The 27,342-nt window shown below is 36.1% G+C and overlaps 1 protein-coding gene across 1 annotated transcript in view; it reads left to right on the forward strand.

Moving 5' to 3' along the window:
- LOC114054096 (phosphatidylinositol 3,4,5-trisphosphate-dependent Rac exchanger 2 protein) overlaps positions 1-27,342 on the forward strand; it is a 385,890-nt gene that overhangs the window by 296,945 nt on the left and 61,603 nt on the right. The window contains exons 37-38 of the mRNA XM_027877210.1: positions 17,161-17,227; positions 17,491-17,681. Of these exons, the coding sequence (XP_027733011.1) occupies positions 17,161-17,227; positions 17,491-17,681 (258 nt within the window). The remainder of the gene's footprint in view (positions 1-17,160; positions 17,228-17,490; positions 17,682-27,342) is intronic.

Consider the following 27,342-nt stretch of genomic DNA (forward strand, 5'->3'; position numbering starts at 1 on the left):
AAGATGGTATTATTGCAACACATCAAAAAGAGAAAACTTAATTATTTAATGATTTTGCATTGTTCATTTCTATTGAAGGGAAGGGGAGTGGAAAAGGAGTAAGCAAGTACTAACCCCCTACTATATGACAGGCACTGTACTAAGAACTTTACAAATATTATCTCATTTGATCTTTACAACAACCCTGGGAGATGGGTGCTTTTGTTATTCCTATTTTGTAATTAAGGAAACCGAGGCAGACAGGTTAAGGGTTGCACAGCTAGTAAATGTCTAAGACGAGATTTGAACTCAGATCTCCCTACTCAAAAATATTAAGAATTTTCTCAAAATTGGAAAGGGCACAACAATATAATCCAAAGGGATTGGAGCCCAAGATAAGAGAGGAGATAATAAAATACTTAAATACTCTAAGTAATAATAGATAACATGTAGCACATTACTGTTTAAAACATTTTGCATATATACCTTCATTTGTCTGAGTTACACACTTTTATCTCATATTTTCAAGTCTCCAGATCCAAGCAAATAAGAATCATAGAATCTTGGCCTCTATCTAATCCACTCACCAGCTAGATACTCACATTTCCACAATATTCTGCTCAAGTAAAAGCCAAAATGAAAGTACTTATTAGTAATTAGAGAAATCTCATGAGACCATTATGAAATGGGCTACCCTAGATTAATGTTTTAGATAGCAGGCATAGCCTTTAAAGAAGCCAATTACCTATATTCCATGTGAGGCATAAGAAGAAAACTTTAATGGAATTTTCTGGGCACTATTCTTATTAATCAACGTCTCATTTGCTTTTTTGGAAGCCAATTTCTCCCATTGGCATATTGAAGATGTAATTATCTCAAAGCTTAAATCTTTTCCAGTTGAACTGGTTTCTAGTTATTTCCCCTCACTTGGCTGTCATTCCATATTTGTACGGCTGGCTCAAAAGTCCTAAAATTATGACCTTACTTTCATCCCTATTGAATTTCATCTTCCTGGATTCATTTTATTCTTCTATCCCATTGAAATCTGTTTGGATATTGATATTATTGATCCAATAAATTAGTTATCCATCTTAGATTTGTCTCACATGCAAACTAAGTATATCATTTTATGAATGATAGCTCTTAAAGTCTTCACAAGTTCATTGATAAAAATGTTGAGCAAAACAGATGAATGGACTATGCTGTAGTAAGATACTAGTGAAGTCCATAGACTTCACTCCAGATCAGTATCAATCCATTAGTCAATATTTTTGTATAGTCATCCAACCAGCTATAAATCAGTTTTGCAGGATTCAGTCTGCATTTTGTTATCTTTTGCACAAGGATATCAGGAGAGACATTGTCAAATGCTTTTCCTATTGCATTTTCCTGTCCTACCATTTGAATGAGCCAGTAAAGAAAAATATACCTGGCTTGAATTGTTCTTAGTGAATCTATGTTGGCTTCTAGTGAATGTGACTTCTTTTCTATGTGTTCCAAACTGCTGAATAAGTAATTTGTCCTAAAATTTGCCTGGGATTATGGGCCTGCATACATTTTTAGTATTAATATTACTTCATTGTCCATAAAGCCTTTTTGCTTATCTCTATTAATCAGGTCTATTTTTGCCTTTGCTTCATCTGGTATCATGATTCCTACCCCTTTCTTTTTTTGTTTCAGCTGAAGCATAATAGATTCTGTTGCAACCCCTTATTTTAACTCTCTCTGTTCCGAATGTATTTCCTGTAAACAGCATCTTGTTGGATTCTGGTTTCTAATTTATTCTTCTATCTGCTTCAACTTTAAGGGTGAATTCTCACCATTCACATTCAGTTGTGATTATTAACTATGCATTTCCCTCTATTATATTTGCTTCTGTTTTTTTTTCCCTTCTCTCTCTTTTTACCCTGTCCCTCATGAAAAGTCTGTTTTTTATTCTGGCCACTGCTTCACTTAATCCATCTTCCCTTTTATCATTCCCCCTTCCCTTTATTCCTACCCCTGTTACTTCACTATTGAGTGAGATAGATTTCTATAGCTAATTGAATGTGTGTGTGTGTGTGTGTGTGTGTGCGTGCATATATTCTTCTTTCTTTGAACCAATTTTAATGAGTGAGGTTCAAATGTTGCCCACCCCCCATTTTCCCCTTCACTATAAAAGCTCTTCAGCTCTTTTATATGAGAAAACTTTCCCCATTCTTCCTCTCCCTTCTCCCTTCTCCACTGCATTTCTTTTTGTCACCTATCCATTTTTTTTAGTTCATTCCAACTTAATCAACTCTCTCTTTTGTCCTCTATGTAGTGTCCTTCTACCTGCCTTTAAAATGATGGAAGTTCTTAGGAGTTACATGTGGCATCTTCCCATATAGTAATGTAAATGCTTTTACCTTATTAAGTCCCTTATGATTTTTCTTTCATGTTTACTTTTTTATGCTTCTCTTGAATCTAATATTTCAAAGTCAAATTTTCTATTCATCTCTGATCTTTTCATCAGCAATGCTTTAAATAAAGTCCTTTAATTCAATGTTCATCTTTTCCCCCAAAGGATTATGCTGTGTTTTGCTGTGTAAATTATTCTTGGTTGTAATCCTAACTCCTTTGCCTTACCAAATAATATATCCTAAACCCTCCACTCCTTATTGTGGTAGCTGCTAAATTCTGTGTGATCCAGACTGTACCTTCATAATATTTGAATGGTTTCTTTCTGGGTGCTTGAAATATTTTCTCTTTGACCTGGGAGCTCTTGAATTTGTCTATAATGTTTCTGGGAGTTTTCATTTTGGGATCTCTTTCAGGAGGTGATCAATAGATTCTTTCAATTTCTGTTTTATCCTCTCATTCTAGAATATTGGGACAGTTTTCCTTTAAATTTTCTTGAACTATGAGGTCTAGGCTCTTTCTTTGATCATGGCTTTCTTGCAGTCTAATAATTCTTAAACAATTTCTCCATTATCAATTTTCTAGGTTATTTTCCCCTATGGTTTTTTTTTGATTTTCCCCTCGTGAATTATTTCACATTTTCTTCTATGTTTTTCATTCTTTGACTTTGTTTTATTGCTTCTTGATATCTCATGGAGCCATTAGATTCAACTCACCCTATTCTAATTTTTAAGTAATTATTTTCTTCAGTGAATCTTTGTACCTCTTTTTCCATTTGGCCAATTCTGTTTTTTTAAGGAGTTTATTTTCATCAATGAAGTTTTATACCTCTTACCATTTAGCCAATTTTAAGGTGTTATTTTCTTCGGTATTTTTGTGTCTCTTTTACCGAGCAGTTAATTATTTTTCCTTAATTTTGTTCTCATTTCTTTACTTAATTTTTCTTCCACCTTTTTTATTAGATTATGAAACTCATTTTTAGGTCTTCCAGCAATTCTTACTGAAATCGTATCTCATTCACTTTTTTCTTTGAAGCTTTTTTTTGTACTATTTTGATGTTGTTTTCTTCTGAGTTTGTGTCTTGACCTTCCTAGTCACCACAGTAGATTTTTATGTCCAGATTACTTTTGTCATTGTTGTTTCCTCATTTCCCTAGCTATTTCTTGATTTTGAACTTTGTGTTAAAGTTGGACTTTGTTCTATAGATGTGGGTGGGTGGACACTGTCCCAAGCTTTAGACTCTTTTTGCAATGCTGTTTTCAGAGATAGTTTGGGTATTTCGAAGTTTTCAGTGGCTTCAGATTGGAGTGATGCAGGGAGAGGTGTGGTCACTGCTTTCCTGGTCTACATCTGGTTGTTACCTAGGAAGGGCCCCTTATTCCTTGCAGCTATAAGCAATATTGGTCCTTAGCATCCTTGTTCCCCTAGGACAGAAAGTGATACTGTTCCTCAAGGTCCCTGATCCTTTGTGTTGCAAGTGGTCTTCTCACCCTGGTGACTTTGAAGGGGGTATAGCAAGTGGAGGTGACAAACAGCATCCTGTCCTGTGCCCAAGGCTAGCACAAGGGTACCCTGTAATCTCTTTCTGACCAGTTGCCAGATCCCCTTGCTGTCACTGGCCTGAGAGATCTTGAATCTGTTGGTACTGCTATTGCTGCCCTCAAGCCCCCAGCCGATGTTACCACCACATGGAATTCAGGTCTGCTCAGACCTTTGTGTCATAGACCGCTCCTTCTCAGTTTTCTTGGGCTGGAAAAATGTCTTACCTTGACTTTTTGTTGGCTCTGTTGCTCCAGAGTTCAATTTGAGGCATTGTTTTAAAGCTGTTCGCAGGAGAATGTTGGGAGAGCTTAGCTTCTTCCTCTGCGCTGCCATCTTGGCTTCCAGGATCTCCCCTGCTCTCAAGGAACTCACAGTCAAAAGGTGAAGATAACATGCAAACACCTATGTAGAATTAAATTTAGACAGATGGATAGATAGATAGATAATTTGTTTCATAGGATAAATTGGAGATAACAGAGGGAAAGCCCTAGCATTAAAGGGAATCATGAAAGACTTCTTAAAGAAGATAGAATTTTAGCTGGGAATTGAAGGAAGCCAGGGAAGCCAAGAGGCAGAGATAAGAGGGAGAGCATTCCTGGGATAGGGGATGGCAAGTGAATAAGTACAGAGTATAGAGATGGAGTATCTTGCATGAGGAACAGCAAGGAGATGTGTCACTGTCAGTCAATAAACATTTATTAAGCACCTACTGTGTGCTAGGCTCTGTGCTAAGTACTAGAGATATTAAAAAAAAATCCCTTTTCTCGAAGGACTCACAGTGAGACAACTTGCAAACAGCTAAGTACAAACAAGCCATGTACAGGGTAAAGTGGAAATAATCAAGAGAGAAGGCATTAGATTTAAGAGGGATCTGGAAAGTTAAATTATAGAAGGTATACTTTTAGCTAGAACTTGAAGGAAGCTAGGGAAGTCAAGAAGCAGAGATGAGGAGGGAGAGATATAAGGGAAAGTCACTGGAAATGACTGGACACAATAAAGACCCTTACTAGGGTGGTGGCAGTGTTAGAGGAAACAAAGGGGCATGTATGAGGGATGATATGAAGGTCGTATTGACAGAACTTAGCTAAAGTTAGGGGATGAGGGAGAATGAGGAGTCAAGGATGACACCTAGATTTTGAGTCTAGGTGACTAGGAGGAAGGTGGTACCCTTGAACATAAAAGGGAAATTCTGAATAGTGGAGTGGCAACAAAGAGAGAAAGAATTCCAGTCATGCCACTTTAAAACCCCAATATAAAAATGTAGAGCCATGTTTGTTTCAAATCCATTTTATCCTCAACTACTCTGGAGTCTTATAACAGTTCCACTGAAATGTGAAAACATGACTGTAATGAGGCTTACCTGGGGCAATGTCTGCAGACATTTATCCCCTGACCATCACTGTGTCTCACTGGGAGAAATACTGCAGAAGGTGATGCTCTGTGAATTTTATTTCTGATTCATATTCTGTTAAGCAAACATTGATTGAGCATCTCCCACAGGCAAGGCACTGTCATGAGTGCTAAGGGAGATATAAAAATAAATAAGACATCAGCAGTATACAGTCTACCAATGGAAATGTTGACCACCTATGAAATTAATTTATTAATCAATCAACAAGCATTTATCAGGTGCCTATTTTGTGCCTTGGCACTGCACAAGGGATAAAAAGGCAATAAAATTAAACAATCTGTACTAATATATATATATATGTGTGTGTGTGTGTGTGTGTGTGTGTGTGTGTATACACACAGAATAAAGATAAATAGAATAAGTACAGACAAATACAAAGTTAAATCTAAGGTAGTTTGAAAGGAAGGGAAGTAGCAATTGAAAGGGGATCAGGAAAGAATTCAAATTGAAGGGCTTGAGCTGGGACTTGAAAAAATCAAATTTATGAGGCAGAGATGATAAAGAGGGCATTTGAGAAGTGGAAGGATAACTAGTGCAAAAGACAAAGATGGAGTGTCCAAGGTGAGGAATGGAATTAAAGTGAAGAAGAAACTTTATCTTAAAGTCTCCCTGCCTGTTAAATTGTTAATGAGTTGTAAACCTGAACAAGGGAACGGTATTATCTAAGAATCCTTCTGAGTAATCACTCTGTTGTATATTTGGCAAATTATTTTTTCAATATACTCTTTTTGGTTAAATTACAGCAATCTATTTTTAGTAGTCTCATAGTCTCTAATTCTTCTTTTTATGTATATATTACATATATATATATACACACATACCCATACATATACATACATACATACATATATATATATATATACACACACATACATATATATATGTAGAGAGAGAGAGAGAGTGTGTGTATTATATTAACTACAGAGCTCTAAATGGACAGCTAGATGGTGCAGTGGATAGAGTGCTGGGCCTGGAGTCAAGAAGACCTGAGTTCAAATGTGGCCTCAGAAACTTACTAGCTGTGTGACCCTGAGCAAGTCACTTAACCCTGCTTGCCTCAGTTTCCTCATCTGTAAAAATAAGCTGGAAAAGGAAACAGCAAACCACCCTAATATCTTTGCCAAGAAAATACCAAATGGGGTCATGAAGAGTTGGATATGACTGAAAAATGACTGAATAACAAAGATCTCTAAAAATGAGATAAATATATATTGTATATTTGGAGGAACTAAATATTTGGAGGAACTAAATATATATTTTTAAATTATGTGTCATTTAATGCATGAGAAGCATTTAAAATTTTTCACTTAATTAAAACAATTTGATAGGAAAATTCCAAGCTTTCTTGTGATGCCTATTTTGTCTGATAATTTTGTTATTATTTGTAACATTTTGTTTCAACATTTTCATAAAAGTTCTCAATGTAATTTTACATAATAATCGTAATAATCATATCTGGATAGCATTTTATTAAATAGCCACAGGTGGCTATTCCTTCCCTCACCCCATCCCCAAAGCCTCTTAACAGAATATTTTTTAGGTAATGGCTAAGGACTTTGTTGATGATCAGTAACCTACCACTAGGTGGCAGTTGTGAGAATAGATAACTGTAATAATAGCCAAGAGAAGAAACACAAAAAGAACTTAAGAGAAATTTTAAATATCAGAGTGGAACAAAGTGAATTTTAGGAAAACAGAGAACTGATTTTTCTATTGCAAATCAAGGAGGACCAGAAAATATCAAAACTATGTCCCTGCAGAAGAATTGGAAACTTCATTGATATAGTAGAAACAACACTGGGTTTAAAGTCAGATGAACTATATATAAATCCTCACTTTGCCACCTGTGTGACTCTACAAAAGTTACTTCATCTCTCTAGGCCTCAGTTTCCTCCTCTGTAGGTTGGACCACATGGGTTTTAAGGTTCCTTCCAACTCAGTGATTCTCTCTTGTGTAACTTAGGAGTTGGACTAGATGATTTCTGAAGTCCTTTAGGCTCATGGATTTAGATCTAGATCACCTCTAGCCCAGGTCACTCACGACCCCTTCAGCACTTCTTAAACTGTGGGCTGCCTAGTTTAAGAAGCACTAGTCTAACCATCTTATTGATGAGGTAATTCAAGTCTAGGAAGGTTTGACAAAATTCAAACCAGGTAACAGATTATAAGGAAGCATATGGTGGAAGTATTGAAACCAGATCTTCTGATTCCCAACCCAACACTATTTCTACTACCAGATGTCCATATTAGAAACAGCTGAAGGAAAAAGGGAGTACTTAGCCTCTGGAAGAGAAGATTCAGCATGAACATAACTATATTCAAGCAATTGAATGGTTGTCATGTAGGAGAGAAATTAGACTTTTTACCATTTGAATCCAGAGAGAAGAACTATGAACAGTTAGGTGTTGTTCAGTTGTATCTGACTCTTGGTGACCTCATTTGGGATTTTCTTGGCAAAGATTCTGGAGTGGTTTGCCATTTCCTTCTCCAGCTCATTCGACAAATGAAGAAACTGAGGTAAACAGGGTTAAGTGATTTGCCCAGTGTCACACAGCTAGTAAGTGTCTGAAGCTGGTTTGAACTCAGGAAGATGAGTCTTCCCTCCCCCAGGCCTACCACTCCATCCACTGCAGCACCTAACTGCCCTCGTGGAAGCTACAAAGAGGAAGTGTGAGTTTGTTGTAATGAAAAACTTGCTAATAATCCCAGTTACTAAAAAAAAAAAATGGAATAGATTGCCTCATAAGACAGGGATTGCCTGTTATGAGAGGTCTTTGAGTAAAGGCTGGGTGACTATGTGTAGAGTATGTTGTGCAGGGGATTCCTTTTTAATGTATTGATTAGCTGGCTTCTGAGATCCCTTCCAACTATAAAATTCTGTAATTCTATTGTACTTACCAATAGGTAAAAGTGAAGATATATGATTGTGTTATCTATTGCACTAGTAATGTATTCCTTCTTCATTAGCATTAACTTTCACTGGGACACAAGGGGAAAGGGGGAAAAAACCTTTGATAAATAAATAATCTTGCCCCTGTTTTTGCTCTTTTTGATCTAGGTCCTTCCAAGAAATCACTGTCAAAATGCAAGTGTAGTAACTGAATAATAAACATATACCTGACACAAATTTCTGTCAAGATGTTCTGATACTTGCTTGGTGGGGGCAAAGATCACCAGCCAAATTTCAAAGATTTATTAATAGTCATGCCATGTTTTCACCATTGTTTTAAGATATTGGGAGTAGGAAAAAAGACAACACTAGGTTTAAAGAACTGGGCTTGGATGCCTGCTCTGCCTCTTGGTAGCTGTGTGATCTGGGGCAAATCACTTAATCATCCTGAGCCTGATTCCTCATGTGTAAAAATGGAGCTAATAACACTTGTACTACCAACTTCTCAAGGTTTTTGTGAGGTTAAAGTAAAATTTCAAACTTAAAATTTTTATAAATGACAATGACTATTTGCTATCCCAGTGCAGTTAAGTTTTTCATTCATGACAAGGAAGTTGGGGGTCAAGATGCTAATAAATTTTCTTCGCCTTACACTCTGACCATTATGTTCATTTGTCATTAATGTATTCCATTATCAAGAGGCTATGTGTGCAATTTAAAGAACTCTGCTAGGTGCTGAGGATACCAATACAAAAATGACATAGCATCTGCCTTCAAAGGGCTTGCATTCTACCAACATGGAGAAATAGCATGTGAGAAGTTGAGCAAATGCAAAATATATACAAAAGAAATGCAAAGTAATTTGGGTGGTGGTGGATTTGAGAGTATTAATAACTGTGTAGAATCAGGAAAAGCTTTCTTTAGAAAATAGACCCAGGGCTAAAACTTGAGGGAAACAGGTTCTTTCCAGAGGTGATTATGAGAATAGAGAACCTTCTAGGCATGAGGAAGAATGTACAAAGCAAATTTAGCAGGGGAGTTATATATTCAGACTTTTATTTAGAGAGATTATTTTGTCAGCTTTATGGTAGATGGATTGGGGAGAAGAGAAACTGGAAGCAGAGAAATTAATTCAGATACTTTTCCAGGATTCCAGGCAAGAGGTGATGAGGGCCACAATTAGGGTGGTGGGAAAGAAGAGGATGGATATGAAGGATGTCATGGAGCTATAGTTGACAAAACTTGTCAACTGATTCTATATTCAGGGTACAACACTGAAAAGTTGAGGGTAGCTTCAAGGTTTTAAATCTGGTTAACCAGAAGGATGATAGTAAGAACACTTCAACAGGAATAGGAAAGTTAGACAGAAGAGTCAGTTTAGTGGGGGGTGGATAATGAACTGGGCATGCTGAATTTGAGATATACAGAAAGAAGTTGTTGATGGCAGGACTATAGTTGAAGAGAGGGACATGACGATATTTAAACTTGAGAGGTATCTTTGTGTAGATGATAATTAGAACAATAAAAACTGATGAGATTCTGGAGAGAGCACAGAGAAGAAAGAGAAAAGAGCCTAGCTTAAAGCTATTAGGAGATGGGCCGTAGATTTACTACTGACTCCATAAAGGAAACTAAGAAATTTTCATCAGAAGGAGAACCTGGAGAAAGCAGTGTCATGAAAAACTGACAAAGGAGAAGGGATGAAGTGGCCAACAGCGGCAAAAGCTGCAGAGAGATCATAGGATTATAGATTTTTACAAACGGAAGAGGCCCTTTGAGGTCATCTAATCCAACATTCTCATTTTACTATTGAGAGAGCTTAAATGACTTGCCCAGGCCACCCAAGTATTGTGACAGAACTGGGATTTGAATGTAACTTCTTTAAATACCTTAACTAACTAAATACCTTAACTAAGGTACTTTAAGTAACTTAACCAACTCCCTGTGTGGAGATCCTATTCCTCCTAAACCCTGACTTTCAGCCCCCTTGTATGTGTCATCTTCTCCTATTAAAATGTAAACTCCTTGATGGCCAGGGCCTATCTGTCTTTTTGCTTGTACTTGTATCCCCAATACTTACTAAAGTGTCTGGCACATGGTAAGCAGTTAATAAATGCTTCTTGACTTGATTTTACTTGACCTAACGTCTCTGACTCCAGATCTAGTACTTATTATGATCTACTTTTCCTCAAGAAGGATGAAGACTGAGAAAACGTTTTTTTAATTTAGTATTTGAGACCATTGGTAACTTTAGAAAGAACAGCTTCAGTCAAGTGTTAGGTTTAGATGCCTGATTGAAGGCTTAAGAAATGATGGGGATGTGAGGAAAAAGTTGAGGCAGAAAGTACAGATGGATTTTTCTAGGAGTTTGATTGTGAAAGAGAGAAGGAATGTGGAGGTGATAGCTTGAGGATGTTATGGAAGAGGTGTGTGATTTTTATATTGGTTTTCATTTTTAATAGTTGGGGAAACTTGGACATATTTATAAGCAGAAAGGGACAAGCCAGTTGATAAAGGTTGTTAAAGAAAGTTTGAAGGACAGAGACAGAGAGAGAGAGAGGGAGGGAGAGATGATGATGATGATGATGATGATGATGATTGATGATGATGGATCCAAACTTCACAAAACAAATCCCTTTAATAAAAGGATTTGTTCTGTAAAACTTGAATTCAGTCAAAAGGCCTCACCCAAGGACCTAGAAGGCCACATGTGATCTCGGGGCCGCAGGTTCCCCACCCCTGCTCTAGATTATTAATTGAAGAGAAGGTGCAAATCCTCATCTGGGAGTTCCTGTACTAATGAAATCAGAATTCTAGTTTCTATCCCAGTTCCCTTCAAAGGCTATGCCTCATGATCCTGACCATTCAAGGAGAAGTGATCTGATCCCATAGAGCTATAAATAATAATCTTCACATCACATGTATATGAAAGCATCCTTTAGTATTACTCTTCCTGGTTCTTAGGCTCATTAGCATTCAGGTATCTCCCAATGCTTATCTCTGTGTTCCCTATAGATTTTATTTCTCTCTTTCCATTTGAGCATCATCACTTCCTTGTTCACTTTGTCATGGTCTTGCTGATTGGTACCAGCTGATTATTTTCATTTGTAAAATTTTCTCCTTACTAAACCATTGATTCAAACATCTCTGTCTCTTAGTTAATGTGCATTTTCTTCTGTGTCCTTTAATGTCCTACTGCACATGGCCAGACTTTTCAGAGAATGTCTTTATCTTCCTCTGTAATGTTATATATGCAGTGTAATTATCTTGGTCTTAAGTTATTTCATAATACATTCTGTAGAATTTCATGAAAAATCTGTCAAATAAAAGATATTTTATGCAATTTGATTTTACATAGTACAGTGAGTTGAGAAAAAAAAGTCAGAGAGTGGAACAACAAATTTCTCCTACTATATGCCTGAATTATGGAAGAGTTATCTATTAGAGATTATAAAAAGCAGCAGTAGGACTCTCAGAAGTCCTAATAATATTTAGTATATTCAGAGTGCTATGACTTCATTCTTGCTCACTTCAAAAGCATAATAAACTCTTGTCCTGCTTTGGATCAAGGCCAATATACCCATTAACTTTTCCCATAAAGTTTGATTAAGGAGCATAACAAGCCTTTTGTAATTAAGTGAAGTGCTTTAGAAATTTATTTGCTGTCCACGGATTGTCATACTCTGAGAAATACTGGAGTTTTATAAAAAGCTATAACCTTAGGAAGCTAGTAGAATTTCTGGCTAAGCTGTCTCTTCCTGATGGGAATTATCTTCTCTAGGAAGCATTTAGTTTGGTTTTTTTTTCTTTAAATGCATCATAAACCTTCAAGTTCTAGTCCTGTAGATTAACAAGTAATTATAACTGCATTTAAATAACAAATTAATTGTATGTACCCTTATAGCGTACAGGTTGCTACATTTTCTCATCATTGTCTTTGTGATCTATTAATGTATGGTTGTTTTTCTTTTTCCCATTCTGAGGATTTGTTCTTCAAATTTCAAATAAAAATACAGTTCCATATTTAGTAAACAGCTTTATGATTATGTGGCAGGAATTATTTTATGCTTTTTTTTGTTTTTTGTTTTTTTTTTTTTTAGAATATACTGTGCATGTTATCACATATTTAAGGAAATCTTTGTTTCAGTCATGTGATATAGTCATATAGAAAAGATGGAATTGCTTTTCCTTAAGAAGCAGCCTTTTACTGATGATGAAGAAGAATGCTACCTACCTCATGTCAAAAAGATAAAGTGCTACATATATAAAATGAGACAGATGCTTTTGGATATGGTCAGTGTGGGAATTTATTTTCATTGATTATGCATAAAAGGGTTCTTATTTTCTTGTTTGTTTTTTTTTCCTACTGGAGTTGGGGATGGGAAGGAGAAAAATGCCTGATAATTAGAAAAACATAATGACAAATACAGAGCAATAACATTTTAAATAATTTCTAGTACTGTCACCTAACTCACAGGGACAGGAGGAGTATCTCTTATTCCCCACAAATACTTTCTGACCCTTCCATCCCTCAGTAACTTCTCCTTTGCAGTTATCATCCAATTCCATCTTCCTTTTTTCAGTTATATATGGGCCTGAAGAATACTTTTCAACTTTCCTCAGTAATTAAGTACCACCTTGCTTACAGACTTCCTTTCCACCTCAATTTTTTTCATCACTGTTAATGACTTGACTATGCATATTGATGATCTCTTTAAACATTCTGGCCTCCTAATTTATTAGCCTCCTCACCTCCCATGACCTCTTCACTTACACTTCCTCAGCCACTTACTGTGGCTCAGAGCTGCTTCTCTCCGTTATCCTGAAGTCTGAAATCTTCTCTCTGACAACCATCCCTCATCCTTCCACCTCTTTTATAACTTCATCCCTTTTGGACCTACTGTTCATCATCATCTTGATCTCTGGTCCCTTTGTTCTTCCTGTTCTCTGCCCCTTCCCCTCAAACCCCTCTGCTAGCTTCACCTCCTGCTTGTAGTCCTGATTTTATAATTAATCATTTCAACAGGTCGCCATTTTCCACTTTCTACCTTGTCTTTCCATTGTTATGTCCCACAAATCCCCAAACATGGGTCACCCCCCACCCCCAGCATCCATCTTCTCTTCCAGAAGAGAACTACATTCCAGTAGTAAGGGATAGCCTTGCAGTGGCTCAGAGACAAGAGGCTGAAGAATTTCATGTATGGAAAACAGCAAGTGGACAAGTTTGGCTGGACAATAAATGCTTGCCAAATTAATCTTTCTATATATATATATTCACATATATAATCCTTATCAAATTGCTCGCCTTCTCAAGAAGTTGGTTGGGGCAGGAGGGAGGGAGAGAATTTGGAACTCAAAATTAAAAAAAAAGTTTAAATTTTTTACATGTAATTGGGAAATATTTAATGAAATTAACCAAAATATATTGAAAAAAAGACTTTAAGCCTTAAAAAAAAAACAAATTACAATTACTAAATCATAGATCTGACTATGCTAGCGACCTGTTAAGAACCTTCATGAGCTCCCTATTGCCCATAGGATAAAATAAAAACTTCTTACCCTGGCATTTAAGGTTCTCTACTTCATCCATCCAACATTCTAATGAAGTGGTTCTCTAGTTTCATGCTACCTCTTCATATCTCTGTGCATTTTTGCAAGCTGCCTGAAATATAGTATCTCCACCTCTCTACATGTGGAGTAATTCTTTTCTCTTAAGGTCTAGTTGAGGTTCTTCTTCCCTGACATGTTCTTTCATCCTCTCAGCTGAAAAATGATTTTCCCCTTAACAAATTTTCTTGCAGAATATTACCTGGACCTCTTGTTGGTCTTTATTCCATTCTATTTTGTTTCAATTTTTTTTGTCTACATGGTGTTATCCCCAATCCACTACACCCCAATCTCCTTAATTGGCAGAGACTGCCATTTTTCACGTTCATACACCCAACACCCAATTTGAGTTGAATTTAATTGAAAACTGCCATAAAACTTTTCTCCCATGAACTCTTCACATCTTGAATTCATCTTTTTTTATCTGCAAATTTGAAAGTTCTGCCAACTCAACCTAATAGAAAATAACAGAATGAGATCAACATGATTCTTTTAACTGAGTCAGCAACAGTGAGTTTTGGAAGGGAATGGGACTTTCTGAAAGAAATAAGAGTATGCTCAATATAGTAATCACAAAAAGCCCCATGTACATAGTACTTTAAGGTTTATAAAGCTCTGTTTTAGATGTAGTTGAACTTAGTCAGCAGTAATGTCAGGTTGGTGTACTGCAGTATCCTGAGGAGGTGATAATGATCTTTGGTAAGTATTTATATAACACATTTTTCTCCAAGTGCCTCAAGGTTTAGAGAAGCCTCAACTGTAACAAGTGATTTAACTAGCTGGGTTCAGCTCTGAAACATTTTTTCCCCTGATATAGTCTTATTATTAATGTTCCCTTCACTTTCTGTACATTGGCAAATTTCCATACAAGAATCATGGAATTGTGTGTTAAAAATTCTGGCTCTCCAATTTAACTTCTAGTTATATGACCTGAGAATGGCCAAATTAAGCTTTCTCCTAAACCTATTTCTTATTCTCATTTCAGTATTTGTCAGTAACACCATAATTAACCCAGTCTTCCATGTTTAAAGCATGACTTTTTTTATATGTGTGTATATATAGTATGTATATATGTGTGTGTATACATATATATATATCCTGTCAATGACTAAATCCTGTTGATTTTGTAACGTTTTTCATGTTTCTCTCTTCTTTATTCCCATTGCTGCTCCCCATTTGTGATATACCCTCATTACCATTTAGCAAGACTATTGCAGTAGCATCCCAAAAGGTCTTCCCATTTTGATTCTCCCTCCTTTTTGGCTTCCTTCATCTCTTAATCCCACACCATTTTCCATTATATTTTTCAATGTTTTTCCTTTAGAACTCTAAATGTCAATGTATCTGGAAGGCAAGCATGCATCACTTGTAGGCTGGATGTGTTAGAATGTTGTAATGGGACTGGCCTGTGTCCTGAGGGGAAAGGAAGGGGCTGATGGTTGTGACCAACCTCTCCCCTCCTCTGGGAGAATTGACATTCTTTATCTATGTACTATAAATTCCTCAGTTGTATATATTGAATTATCTTGGAGAAACCTGTGAAAATCTTCAGAGGATATCTCTGTGTTTTCATCCACTGCAAGACGTGTAGGTTCATAAACTATAATTATTTTCATGGTTGTCTTTTTCTTTGGCTCATTATTAACAATACAAGGTGAAATGACTAATTGTAATACTAAGTGTTCCTTCTTGTTGCCTTTAGGTATACAATGAAACCAGCATCGGTAACTTCTTTATTAGCCTCTCCTCAGGGAATCTGAGAATCATCCTTCAATTTAATTGCCACTTCTTGATGTCTTCTGGTTTCATTTCTAGTGAGCATATAAATATTGATATATTTCATTTCCTGCAAGAGTATATAAGCATGTTGGTCATCTGAGAAGGATCTCATGTTTAGTACTAAAAAATTTCTTAGAGTTTCTAGATGACCTAGAATCTATGTGTTTTGGTTTTTTTTTTTTTGTTAGCATTTTCTGATTGTTGCTACTATCCTTGCTGAAGTAAAAGAGGGAGCCACAGGACTGAGGCATATTTTGTATTTTACTTTGTTTTGTGGATTGCCCTGGCCAATAGATTCATAAATTAAGGGCAAGTCTATTGGTGAAAAGCCCCTCCAAAATTAACTAGGCTTTTCTTCAATAGACAGAGGCTCCTTTTGGAACTATACTTGAGTCCTTTTCAGCTTAGCAAGACTTGTCATGTATAGTCTTTGAGAATCCTGCATCATCTTTTTGCCATAATGAGAACTTTTTGGAGAATAGGGTTTTTGCCTTTTTGTTCTGTAGATACATCAGTAAATATTAATTGAGTTTCTACTTCAGAGCATCTTATTTTGGAAATTCAAAGTGTGTTTACCGATATCAAAATTTCAAATTATCATATACCTCTTTAACATGAAAAATAGCTGTCTTATAGATGTAAAAAAGCCACATCTCTAAAATTGAAAGGATTAAAATATTCAAAAAATTAATCTATTGTCATGTGCCAACTAAGGCAGGATTACTAGCAATTAAGGAAAAACCCACAAGGCGGAAGGATAAACTTACCAGAGGGTAAATGGTGACAATCAGGCCACATTTGGAAGCAAGATGACATACTAAGGTCTGACTCAGTTACCAGAGGTTTTATGGACACCATTATCCAAGAGATGGAAATAAGGACTTTGATGAGTTTTGAGTCAGTCTAAGACAAGGGAATCTACTACTGATTAGTGTGTTAAAATTCAGGGAGCATTCAGAAGTTGATTTGTACTCAAGATGCTTCCTGTAAGTTTAGGTAATTTTATTCCAGAGAGGTTCCTGTGCCTTGTCCTGGATGGCCCTTCATGGTCTCAGGAGGGCAGCACTGTGCCATATGCTGAATTTGTCATCTTCCAAGATCCAAGTGTATAGCTTGCATGTTAGGCTGGCTTTGACCATGGTTTGAATTAGTAAAGAACTTACTGAATATTATTTTTCTAACTAAAAGGACAAGTGAATCTTCCATTATTATTTCTGACTAATAGGTAACTTAGACCCTGGGAAAATCTGAGTAGCAAGTACTGAGCTCTTGGATACAAGGTTATCTCCAGGCATACCCATTGTGTAATAAGGTAACATGGGGTGGGGGGATTTTCCCCATGGCTACATGGATACATGTTATCTTGGGAATTTGAAAATTTAATAGTTACTTTTAAAGAAACAATATTTATTACTCTCCCATTCTATTTACCATAGCACCTGTTTATTCCCAGTTTCTTTAAACACAAAGTAAACAAGAAGAGTAAAAAAGTATATGTAATCTTTTTTTTTTTTTAAAGATTGCCTAACATTTCCTAAACAATAACTTCTTTTCCTCTTTTGGATTCTTTTAGGGCTTTCTACCTGGACAAGTCAAATTCACCTCCTAACTCCACATCAAAAGCTGCTTATATAGATAAGGTAAAAGGAGATAAATTTTAGGTTAATATTTCTTTGTCAGCTAAATACACCATGTTTCTAACCTGTTTAATTTTGTCTTAAGACAGTGGGATAATTTTGATTTATTCAATGATAGTATTTGAATTATCCAGTCTGTCATCTCAGAAGAGTAGAATAGCACATTTCTTTCTAGCCCATTTAGTAAACACAGAAAGACACCGTAGTAGCAAAATGTCTCTTGATGAAACATATTTGCCTTTCTTTATGTCTGTTTTCTCCTGCAGCTCATGAGACCTCTGAATGCTTTGGATGAACTTTATCGCCTGGTAATCTCATTCATTAGATCCAAACGAACAGCGGCCTGTGCTTACACAGCATGCAGTGCCTCAGGAGTTGGATTGCTGTCAGTTTCTTCAGAACTCTGCAACAGGCTAGGAGCATGCCACGTCATCATGTGCAATAGTGGAGTGCACAGGTAGGTGTCCTTATCCATCTTTCTTGTTTCAGGAGGAAATGTGAGGTTTTGCATATTGTATCCTACTTTCATTTGTTTACTTGAAAAGGTGGTGTTATCTAACCACATTCTGGAACCAGTATGCTGAACATTCTTTTAGAAAAAAGTTTTGAGATTTGGTAATTAAAACAAAATAATTTATGAGCAATGATCACTGAGCTTAATATATACATTTTCTACTGCTGCTTATTCATACAAATAAATACAATTACAATTCATGCTGTAAACAACAATTCAGGTTTATATCAATGCTGTATTTTGTTAATAAAGTCTCAGTTTTGTCAAGAAGTTCTATATTATTATCATTAGAGATGATTAGTAGTAAGTGTTCAGAACAAGTAAAGTGCATTTAAATCCCCTGCAACCCAGCAGGTATGAATATAAGGAGTTGTTTTTTTGTTTTTTCTCTTCTGTTTATACCACATGTACAATTGTGTTCTCTATCAAAGGCAGAATTCCTATTGAGGAATGGAAGAGAGATCTTTTTAGGGAAATCTTTGCTTAATGATTTTGTCTTTTGACAGGCACGCTTTAGAGAAGGACGGTGGGGGCGGAAAAGGCGAGTGTCCAAAAATATAAATGACTAGGAGGGAAGAAGTGAAGTTTGTTATAGAAATTGATTACTTGTTGGTCTTTTGTCACTTTATCAAATGTTGGAGGGACTATAGGAAAATGTACATGTTGATATATTGTTGGTTTAACTATGAATTGGTCCAGCTATTCTATAAAGCTAGTTGAAATTATACTAAAAGTTACTAAACTACATATGCCTCTTGACCCAGAGATTTCATTAGTAGTCATGTACAGTAGGGATATCAAAGACAGTGGGAAGTGCTCCACATTTACAAAAACATTCATAGCAGCACTTTTTAATAGCAAGGAACTAACTGGTACTTATCAATTAAAGAACACTGGAATCAGAGGGCATTGGTTCAAAACATCATTCTTCCTCTTACTTCTGGTTTGACTTAGGCAAGTCAGTTAACTTCCTTGGGTCTTAGTTCCTTTATCCATAAAATGAGTGAGTTGAACTAGATGTCCTCAGTCAAGGTGGGGGTAGTCCTGAATCTATGAATGTAATGGAAGATTATTGAGTCCTAAGAAATAACAAATATAAATAAGATAAATTTGAAAAAGCACATGAACTAATGCAAAAGAAAATAAGCAGAATGAATAGAACATTTTATATAATGATCACACTAATGTAAGGGAGAACACTATTGAGAGACAAATTAATAACTCAATTCATTACTCAGTAATGACTTCAGAAAACTTACTGATAGTCAAAAATGTCTCTTATTTTTTTGACGGAGAAATGGTAGACTAGGGATACAGAATAAAGCTTGCATTTTCAGGGGTAGCCAATATGTTTGTTTTGCTTGAATATACTTACTGGTTACAAAGGATTTTACTAGAGGAAATGTGTCATTCACGTAGAAATAAAGATATTAAATAAATAATTTTTAAAAGCAAAACAAAACAAAAAAACAGTTAGTTGGAAATCCCTGTTTACCTGTCCAGAGTCCATTATCTGGTGATGAAGTAAATAATTTATAACTTCACCCTCTTCTTTGCTATCTCATGACTGAAGAATGGGTCAGAGATTAATGGGTCCCTGATTTGAAATAGCAGTCTTCTGTCATCAGATGCAGCCCTTTTTTTAAGCCTGTAGAAATAGGACTAGGGTATATATTATTATAGAATTTCCTGCTTTTTTCTGATCCAGTATAATTCACCTTATAAAATGTGTTTGTTCTGTTAAAGTAGTATTTTTACCTTTTGAATTTTGGGTTTTTTGTTTTGGTTTGTTTTTTTGGACTTTCTTTGTATCCCTAGCATCCCTATCTTTGTAACCTTGCAACTGCATCTGACACATAGTAGATACTTAATAAATGTTTGTTAACTTGACTTGAGGTAGATTTAAAATACGTGGTCTTATTTTGCTGCTATTTTAATTATCATTGTATTCATTTCATATTTTACTTTTATACTTCTATTGTAAAGGAATTATTAGGGTTCAATTGACAATATAAAATAACTAATTGGCAGAATATACTGTAGACTTTTGAAGTAGTCTTTTCTTAGAAGGGCATTGTACCTCTGAGTGAACTTCCCCCAAACAAATTACTACTTATGACTTCATTACATCAACAGATCTATTATTTAATTGCTTCAGTGAGTCTCTTCATTGGTTCAGACTGCAACTCATCAATGCCTTTCTTACTGTACTTTTCTTATCCATATTCCACTGGAAATCCTCTCTAGAGGATCCAATAATGTGTTGGTGGTCTTTCTCTAGGTTTTATTTATTTATTTATTTTTACATTTCTCTGGGTCCCAATGTAGCAGCATCTTAAAATCACAAGATTAGAATATCCAAGTTGGAAGGTGCTTCAGAAATCATCTACTCCATCCCATACCTGAATAAGAAAGCCCTTTACACACAACCTGACACGGAATTATCCAGCCTTTGCTTAAAGTTCTTCGGTGTAGATGGGAAGTGGGAGGGAGATCTGCCACCTGCTGAGGAAGCCCATTCCACTGTTGGATCATTCTAATTGTTAGGCAGATTTTTTTCCCCTCTCTATTTTCCCCCTCCAAAATAAAACCCAAATTTGCTTCTTTGCAACTTCCAGGCATTGCTTTCATTTGTGTCACCTGGAATTAAACAGAGTAATTGTAGTCCTTCTTCCAAATGGGAATCCTTCAAAGAGTTGAAAGCAGTTATCATGAACCCTGATCTTTGTTGTATTGATGTTTTTCATACCCATTTCCTTCAATGGAACCTCATATGATGTGAGCATAAAGGAAAATCACTAATCTTTCTGGACCTTGGTTTCATTGTCTTTTAAAAGGAAGGGATGCTGAACTACATGACTTCAAGGTTCTTTTCAATTCTAAATCTTTCATTCTTACTTAAGTAGCAAGTGACCTGAATGGGAGAGAAGAGGTAGCTTAAGCCAGATAAGTCAAACCACCAATGTGGTCCTCTTGACCACAACTTCCCCTCAGACTGATTGGGAGAGTTAGCAGTATCATCTAGAATAGATGACTGGTCCTGCTTCCATCTGAGGCCTCTCAGACATCATTGAGAAGAGAAATCACAATGGAAAAGGTCCCACCGTTCTGCTACCAGTGCCAATCATTGAACAACTGGTGTTGAAAGATAGATAAGTCCAAGAACCTCAAGAATGTCTATAATTGTCCTTACCCCATCCTGGAACCTTGTCCTATTTCTAATCTAGCCTACCACAATTAGTCCACCCCATGAAGATGTGATGGGACAAATAAAAGTATTGAAGCCACAGCTACTGAAGACCTGAAAAGAAAGTTGCCTACACCAAAGTCCATGGCATAGTCAAATGGCTCAGTATCAGAAACTGATAGGATTTTATTAGAGGAAATAACATTTAAAGATGATGTGTCAACATTTGCTTTTCTCCATCTTGAGAACCTTTCTATCTGACTAGAAGCTGAAATCTTTTACAAGTTTTTTCCACACCCCCCATTAGATTGTACACTCCTTGAAAGCAGGAAAAGTTTTGTTTTTTTCCAATTTTATCCCCAGTGCTTAGCGTAGTGCTCTGCTCATGGTAAATACTTAATAAATACTCCTTCATTCATTCATCCTATTGCTTTCTTCACCATTCAGTTCAATTTGGGCTATTCCTATTCACTTATTCTCCCTATTAGTTAACTCCACTTGAATTTTATGTTTAATCCTAGGAATCACAAGCAGTTTATCCAGATTATTCCCTTAGGCATGCGGCAATTTTAGAATGTTCTTTGTAAAAAGAACAGATATCTATCACGCAATGATTGCATAGTCACTGAATTCTCCTCTGAGTGTATCAGGTATATGACTAATTATTTTGACTCCTGGAATATTATGACCTGTCTTTCTGACATCCAAGTTAAATTGTCCTTTCTTCAAGTTAAAACCACTTGAAAGTAATACAATTTCATTTCTATTTTCCATGTGGGGATTTAGAAAATATGAACTTTGATTTATAGTGAGTGCTGTATTTATGCCTCCAGATTTGTAAAACATGTGCTGATGCCAGAAATCTCAAGTGTATTCCCTGAAGAATCCTTTAACAAATGTAAGTCAGAAATTAGAAAGAAAATAAAACATTGGCATCTGTAATCTTTACTATCAACACCTATTTGCTATTAAATCTTCACAATGGAGGTTCACTCTAATAATTGGAATATTTCTAAGATTTTGTTCTGTGATCATTTCAACTAAACATAGAAAATAATCTCTAATCCATATTAGCTGAGAAAATGACATGATTCTGGCTAACTAACTATTAAAGAATCCTTGGTTTGGATGGACTTTTTTTAACATATTGTAGGAAATCAGGAAATCTGTGATGATCCAAAGCATTTAAAAAAAAAACTACAGGGGCAGCAAGGTGGTACAATAGATAGAGCTCCAGACTCAAATCCGGCCTCAAGACACTTGAAACTTACTAGCTATGTGACCCTGGGCAAGTCATTTAACCCTGTTTGCCTCACCAAAAAAAAAAAAAAAAAAAAAAAGCAAAAAAAAAGATTAAAAAAACCTACAGAATTACAGCACTTACTTTTTGTTTTAAAAGAATCTAATAATTCACAGATTTCTAGTTTCTACTGACATCCTAAAAAATGTTACAGCTACACATGCTGGATTTAAAATTAGTAGGAGTAGACTTCAGAATGAATTATTGAAAAGCTACCCATAATATGTTGCCTCGTTCTGTGTTTTATTAAATTTTATTTCCTGAGGTAGTCCTTTGCATATATTAAAGCTCCCTGAAAAACTTCCTTTTTGTCCATTTCTCTTATCAACAATCTTATTCATTATAATTTCAGTTCAATTCAAGAAGCATTTATTGTGTGCCAAGTACTTAATTCCTTAATTGCAGAGGAGTGTAGAATGTAAAGACACTGACTGTCATCATTTCTATCAGACCACACACCACCTCAGTCAATAAACATTTAATATTTTTGCAAGTGGAACAACATTGTAGTCAAGGGCACAAGGAGTTGAGAGTACAAGTTAATGTGCTTGAAACTCTGGTAGAGGAGGATGAAAGATGATATAAAATATTGCTTCAGAAAACAACAATAACAACAAGGATAAGATTAGCCAGCTGACAGCATTATGACATTTTGCTAAAGAAAGTTATTCTAAGAGCATCCAAACAAACAACACATGCAAAATGCTGTGTTTCAGGCCTTGTGCAGGTGGTACAGAAACAAAAATTTAGCTATCTTTGAACTCAAAAATTCTACCATATGAAGCAACATATATGAAAATATATGATGTGTACAAACTAGACACAAGGTAATCTTTTCCTGGCCCTGCTTACTTCATTTGACATCATTTCATGTTGGAAAGCACTAGCTGTTGAGGGGATCAGAAAGGCCTTCTGCAGTAGGTGGAACCTAAACTGTGCTTGTGGTTTGTCCTTTGTTGTTGAAGAAGACCATGACATCAGGGAGATGATGACATGACTTGCAATTGACTTTGATTTGAGTGAGGGAGGGCTGTGCAAAGTCACCAGCCTCACTTTCTCCTCCAGAGCCATCTGGGTCCAGTGGCCAAATATTGATCAGAATGACCTAAGCTAAGTCTTGAAGAAACCAGGGATCCTAAGAATCAGAGGTGAGGAGGGGAGATGATTCTAGGCTGGAGGAGAGCCAGAGCAAAGGTGCCCAGAGAGCTAATGGTAAGGAACAGCAAGTAGTTCAATATGTCTGCATCACAGAATATGTGGAGAGGATTAAAATGTTAAGACACTAGAGATGAAGAAAGAGGCCAGGTTTTGAGGGATTTTTAAATACCAAAGGAGGTCGACTGTTATTGTTGTTTAATTCCCTAGGCAAAAGTGAGACAGCAGAGTTTATTGACATGGTGAGATCTACTTTTTCAGAAAATCACAAGTGCTATGTGCAGGATAGGTTCTATAAGTGAAAGACCTGAAGACAGAGGACTAAATAGGAGACTATTGAAATAATCTAGACAAGGGCCCCTATTAGGGCAATCAATTTGTGAGTGGAAAGAAAAGGGTGTATATAAGAGATGTTATGGAGAAGCAAACAAGATTTGTCAGTAATTTGATATGTGGGCTAAATAAGAGTGAGAAATTGAAGATGACACCAAGGTGAAGTTTAAAGGAAGGGTGAGTTTACGGGAAAGAGTACAAGAGAGGGGAATACTGCAAGTGTATTATCTTTAGTTACAGAGGAAGAAACTGAAATTAAGAGATCGAGATGATTTGTACAAGGATGCATTGCTAGAAAATGGCAAAGCTGGGATTTGAACCCTAGTATTTTGTGACTCCAAGTCTATCATTCTTGATACAAGATCACAAATAGTGGTTTCATTTAAAAAAAAGTCAAAAGAGAAAACATCAGAAATCATCTGTCTATGAAGCTCTTATGAGATTGGTCTACACTATGATGGGGAACCTGCAGCCTCGAGGTGGCATGTGACCTTTTAGGTCCTCAGTCAAAGAGCCACACTTGAGGACCTAGAGAGCCACATGTGGCCTCGAGGCTGCAGATTCCCCATCCCTGGCCTATACATTTCTCAAAGTATCGTTAATGAAAACAGGAAAAGGGAACAGAAAATGTTTGTAGGAACAATCCTCTCTATCCATTTTTTCATCATGAATTATTTTCATATTAATAGATTGGAAGGAAATTTCTTCCTTTTCCATATCTAATTCATTCATCTATTTGAAGCTTATCTTGGTATCTGGTGGCAGATGTTGGTCTAAATCTAATTTCTGCCATCCTGCTGTCCAGTTTTCACAGGAGTTTTTGTTGAGCACTGCATCCTTACGCAGTAGCTGGGGTCTCTGTGCTTATCAAATACTATACTTCTAGGCTCATGTGTTCTCTCTGTTCTCTCCATAACTTGTCTCACTAATTAAAACCACTCTACTATCTTTGCCAAGAAAATACCAAATGGGGGTCACTGAGTCAGAAAGGACTGAAAATACGTTTTAATGGTATCTTTTTTAGTATGGCTTGAGACCTAATGCTGCTAAGTCTCATTCCTCCCCCTGTTTTTTCATTATTTCTCTTGAGATCCTCAACTTTTTATTCTTCAAATTGAATTTATTGTTATTTTTTTCTATTTCTATTAAGTAACCATTTGGTAGTTTGATTATTATGGCATAGAATAAGCAAATCAATTTAAGTACTCTAATCATTTTGCTATCTTTGCTTGGCCTACTTGCAAACAATTAATATCTTTATAATTATTTAAGTCTATCTACATTTCCTTAAAGAATATTTGTAGATGTGTTCTTACAGTTCTTGGTAGGTAGATTCCAAAGTATTTAATATATTCTGGAGGGTTTTTTTTTTATGGAATTCCTTTTTTTTTCTTTGTTCTTGCAAGGACTACTGATAATTTACAGAAACACTAATGATACAAGTGGATTTATTTTACATCCTGTTTCATTTTATCAAAGGCTTATTTTTGCATTTATTAAGATATTTAAGTTTTGTTGTTCTAATTAATATGATCAATTATGTTTTTTAATATGATCTTTTTGATATGTTGCTGTAACCTCTTGTTAGCATTTTATTTAAACTCTTTGTATCGTATTCATTTGGGATATTGGGCTATAGTTTTCATTCTCTATTTTGACTCTCTAGTTTAAGTATCAAGATTATAGTTGTAACAAAGCAGTAATTAAGTAGGACCCCTTCCTTTCCTATTTTTTTCAGGTTTTATAATATTGGAGACTTTTTTCTTTGATAGATTTTTTTCTTATCAGTCCTTCTGGTTGTATACACCTAGTAGTAAAATCTCTGGGACAAAAGGTATAGATATTTTAATTACTTTATTTGCATTATTCTATATTGCTTTAAAAATAGCTACACTGATTTCCCAGTTCCACCAGTAGTGCATTAGTGCATGGGTTATTCAGGGAGGACTAGCACCTCTGATATGAGGGCTTGCTGAGCCCTTTTCAAGGCTGCTCATGGACCTTTGGTATCCACCTATCACCCAATCTCCTCTGTGGCTCCATGAAGCTATAGTATGTGCAGTGTCCACAGGCTGGTAAAATTATCTTGGTAGGTGGGCTAAATCAGGTTGAATGTAACCGACAGGCCTCAAACCAGTCAGTGAGTTAGGTGGGTGTCTACCCCAAGCATATGAAGACTTCCGCCAGTGGAACTGGCAGAGGAGAACAGTTTGTTCAAACAACCATGAAGGTGGCTGAAGCAGCTGTGGAGCACTTAGAGCTTTGTCAGACACTGAAGATGGCGAGGTTATCCACTGTATAACAGGCCATTGACAGTCATCTTGACTTTTGTCCTGCCACTGGACCTCAGTGAGTCTGAAAGAAAGAATGAGGCTGACTGTTTTGTATAACTCTACCTCACTTACCTCCAGTTCATGCACAAGTTAAGATATCACCCATCATCTACTATTTTATCCCAATATCTAGATTTCCTTGGTTCTCTTCAAAAACAAAGTACAAACAACAAATGTGCCTATCTTCCCAGAGTTTGCCCTTCTGGAATTGTACCAGCCTCTTGATTTTACTTCCAGTGTTCTATGCCTAGAAAAGAATGCTGGGGAATACAGGCTTGTGTGATATAATTATAGAGATCTCACTGTATAGCCTGCCAACTCTCCCTCCTTTACTTCAACCCCATCCTTTAGGCTGTATCGATGAATTGTGAGAAGAGATTAACAGGCACCCCCTGCCTAAAGTCTTTACATTTTCTCTCTCTGATAAAGGTTCATTAGCCACATGTAAATAAATAACCCTATTGCTGTTTTTGGCAGCTGCAAGGGTAGCTTCCTGGGGTTCAATGTCACATGCAGAAAGAAGGTAAAAAGTGGACAGGTACAAATAGTGGATCAAATAGAGTGGTGGGGTCCAAGATGTGCAATGGACTGAAAGGGTGCCATAAGAATGGAGTGAGAGAATAGAGTGAGAGAGTGGGAACAGGGCAAATGAAAATAAGTCATCTGCATCCATCTCATTCAAAAAAAGCCCAACTTTCTAAGTTTGTTTACTATTCTCAATTTACTGGATGCCCTTTAACTTATCACAGTACACAAAGATAAATACAGTGTTGGTGTACTAGAGGCCCAGTATGGGTTTTTTTGTTTTTTGTTTTGTATTTATGTGGTAAAAAACAAAACAAAACAAAACAACCAAAAAAAAAATAAAAAACAACTATTTACTTTCAAAAAATGAGTTTTTTCCAAATTGGGGTAGTGTTATTTTTGGCATGGTCATTTTTTTGCATAATTTATTTTCATTATATGAATAACAACAATAATAACATTTATATTGTGATTTAAGGCTTACAAAACATGTTATACATTTAATGTCATCTCTGATCTCACAATAACTAACCCTGATGTTATCTACATTTTACAGAGGAGGAAATTGAGATTGAGAGAGGCTGTTACTTGGCCAAAGTCACAGAGCTAGTAAGTGTTTTAGGCAAGTTTTCAACTCAGGCCTTTCTCATTCTAAGTCCAAGTTTCTGTGTACTAAATTACCTCAAAGGTCTCATATTTCAGAAGTGGCCTTCTGGGGCAGTTTCAATTTTGACCAATATAATTCTTCCTTTGACAGTGAATATGCATTTC

This window comes from Vombatus ursinus, unplaced genomic scaffold (assembly GCF_900497805.2).
Source record: "Vombatus ursinus unplaced genomic scaffold, bare-nosed wombat genome assembly UNPS02014812.1, whole genome shotgun sequence".
NCBI classification, from domain to species: Eukaryota; Metazoa; Chordata; class Mammalia; order Diprotodontia; family Vombatidae; genus Vombatus; species Vombatus ursinus.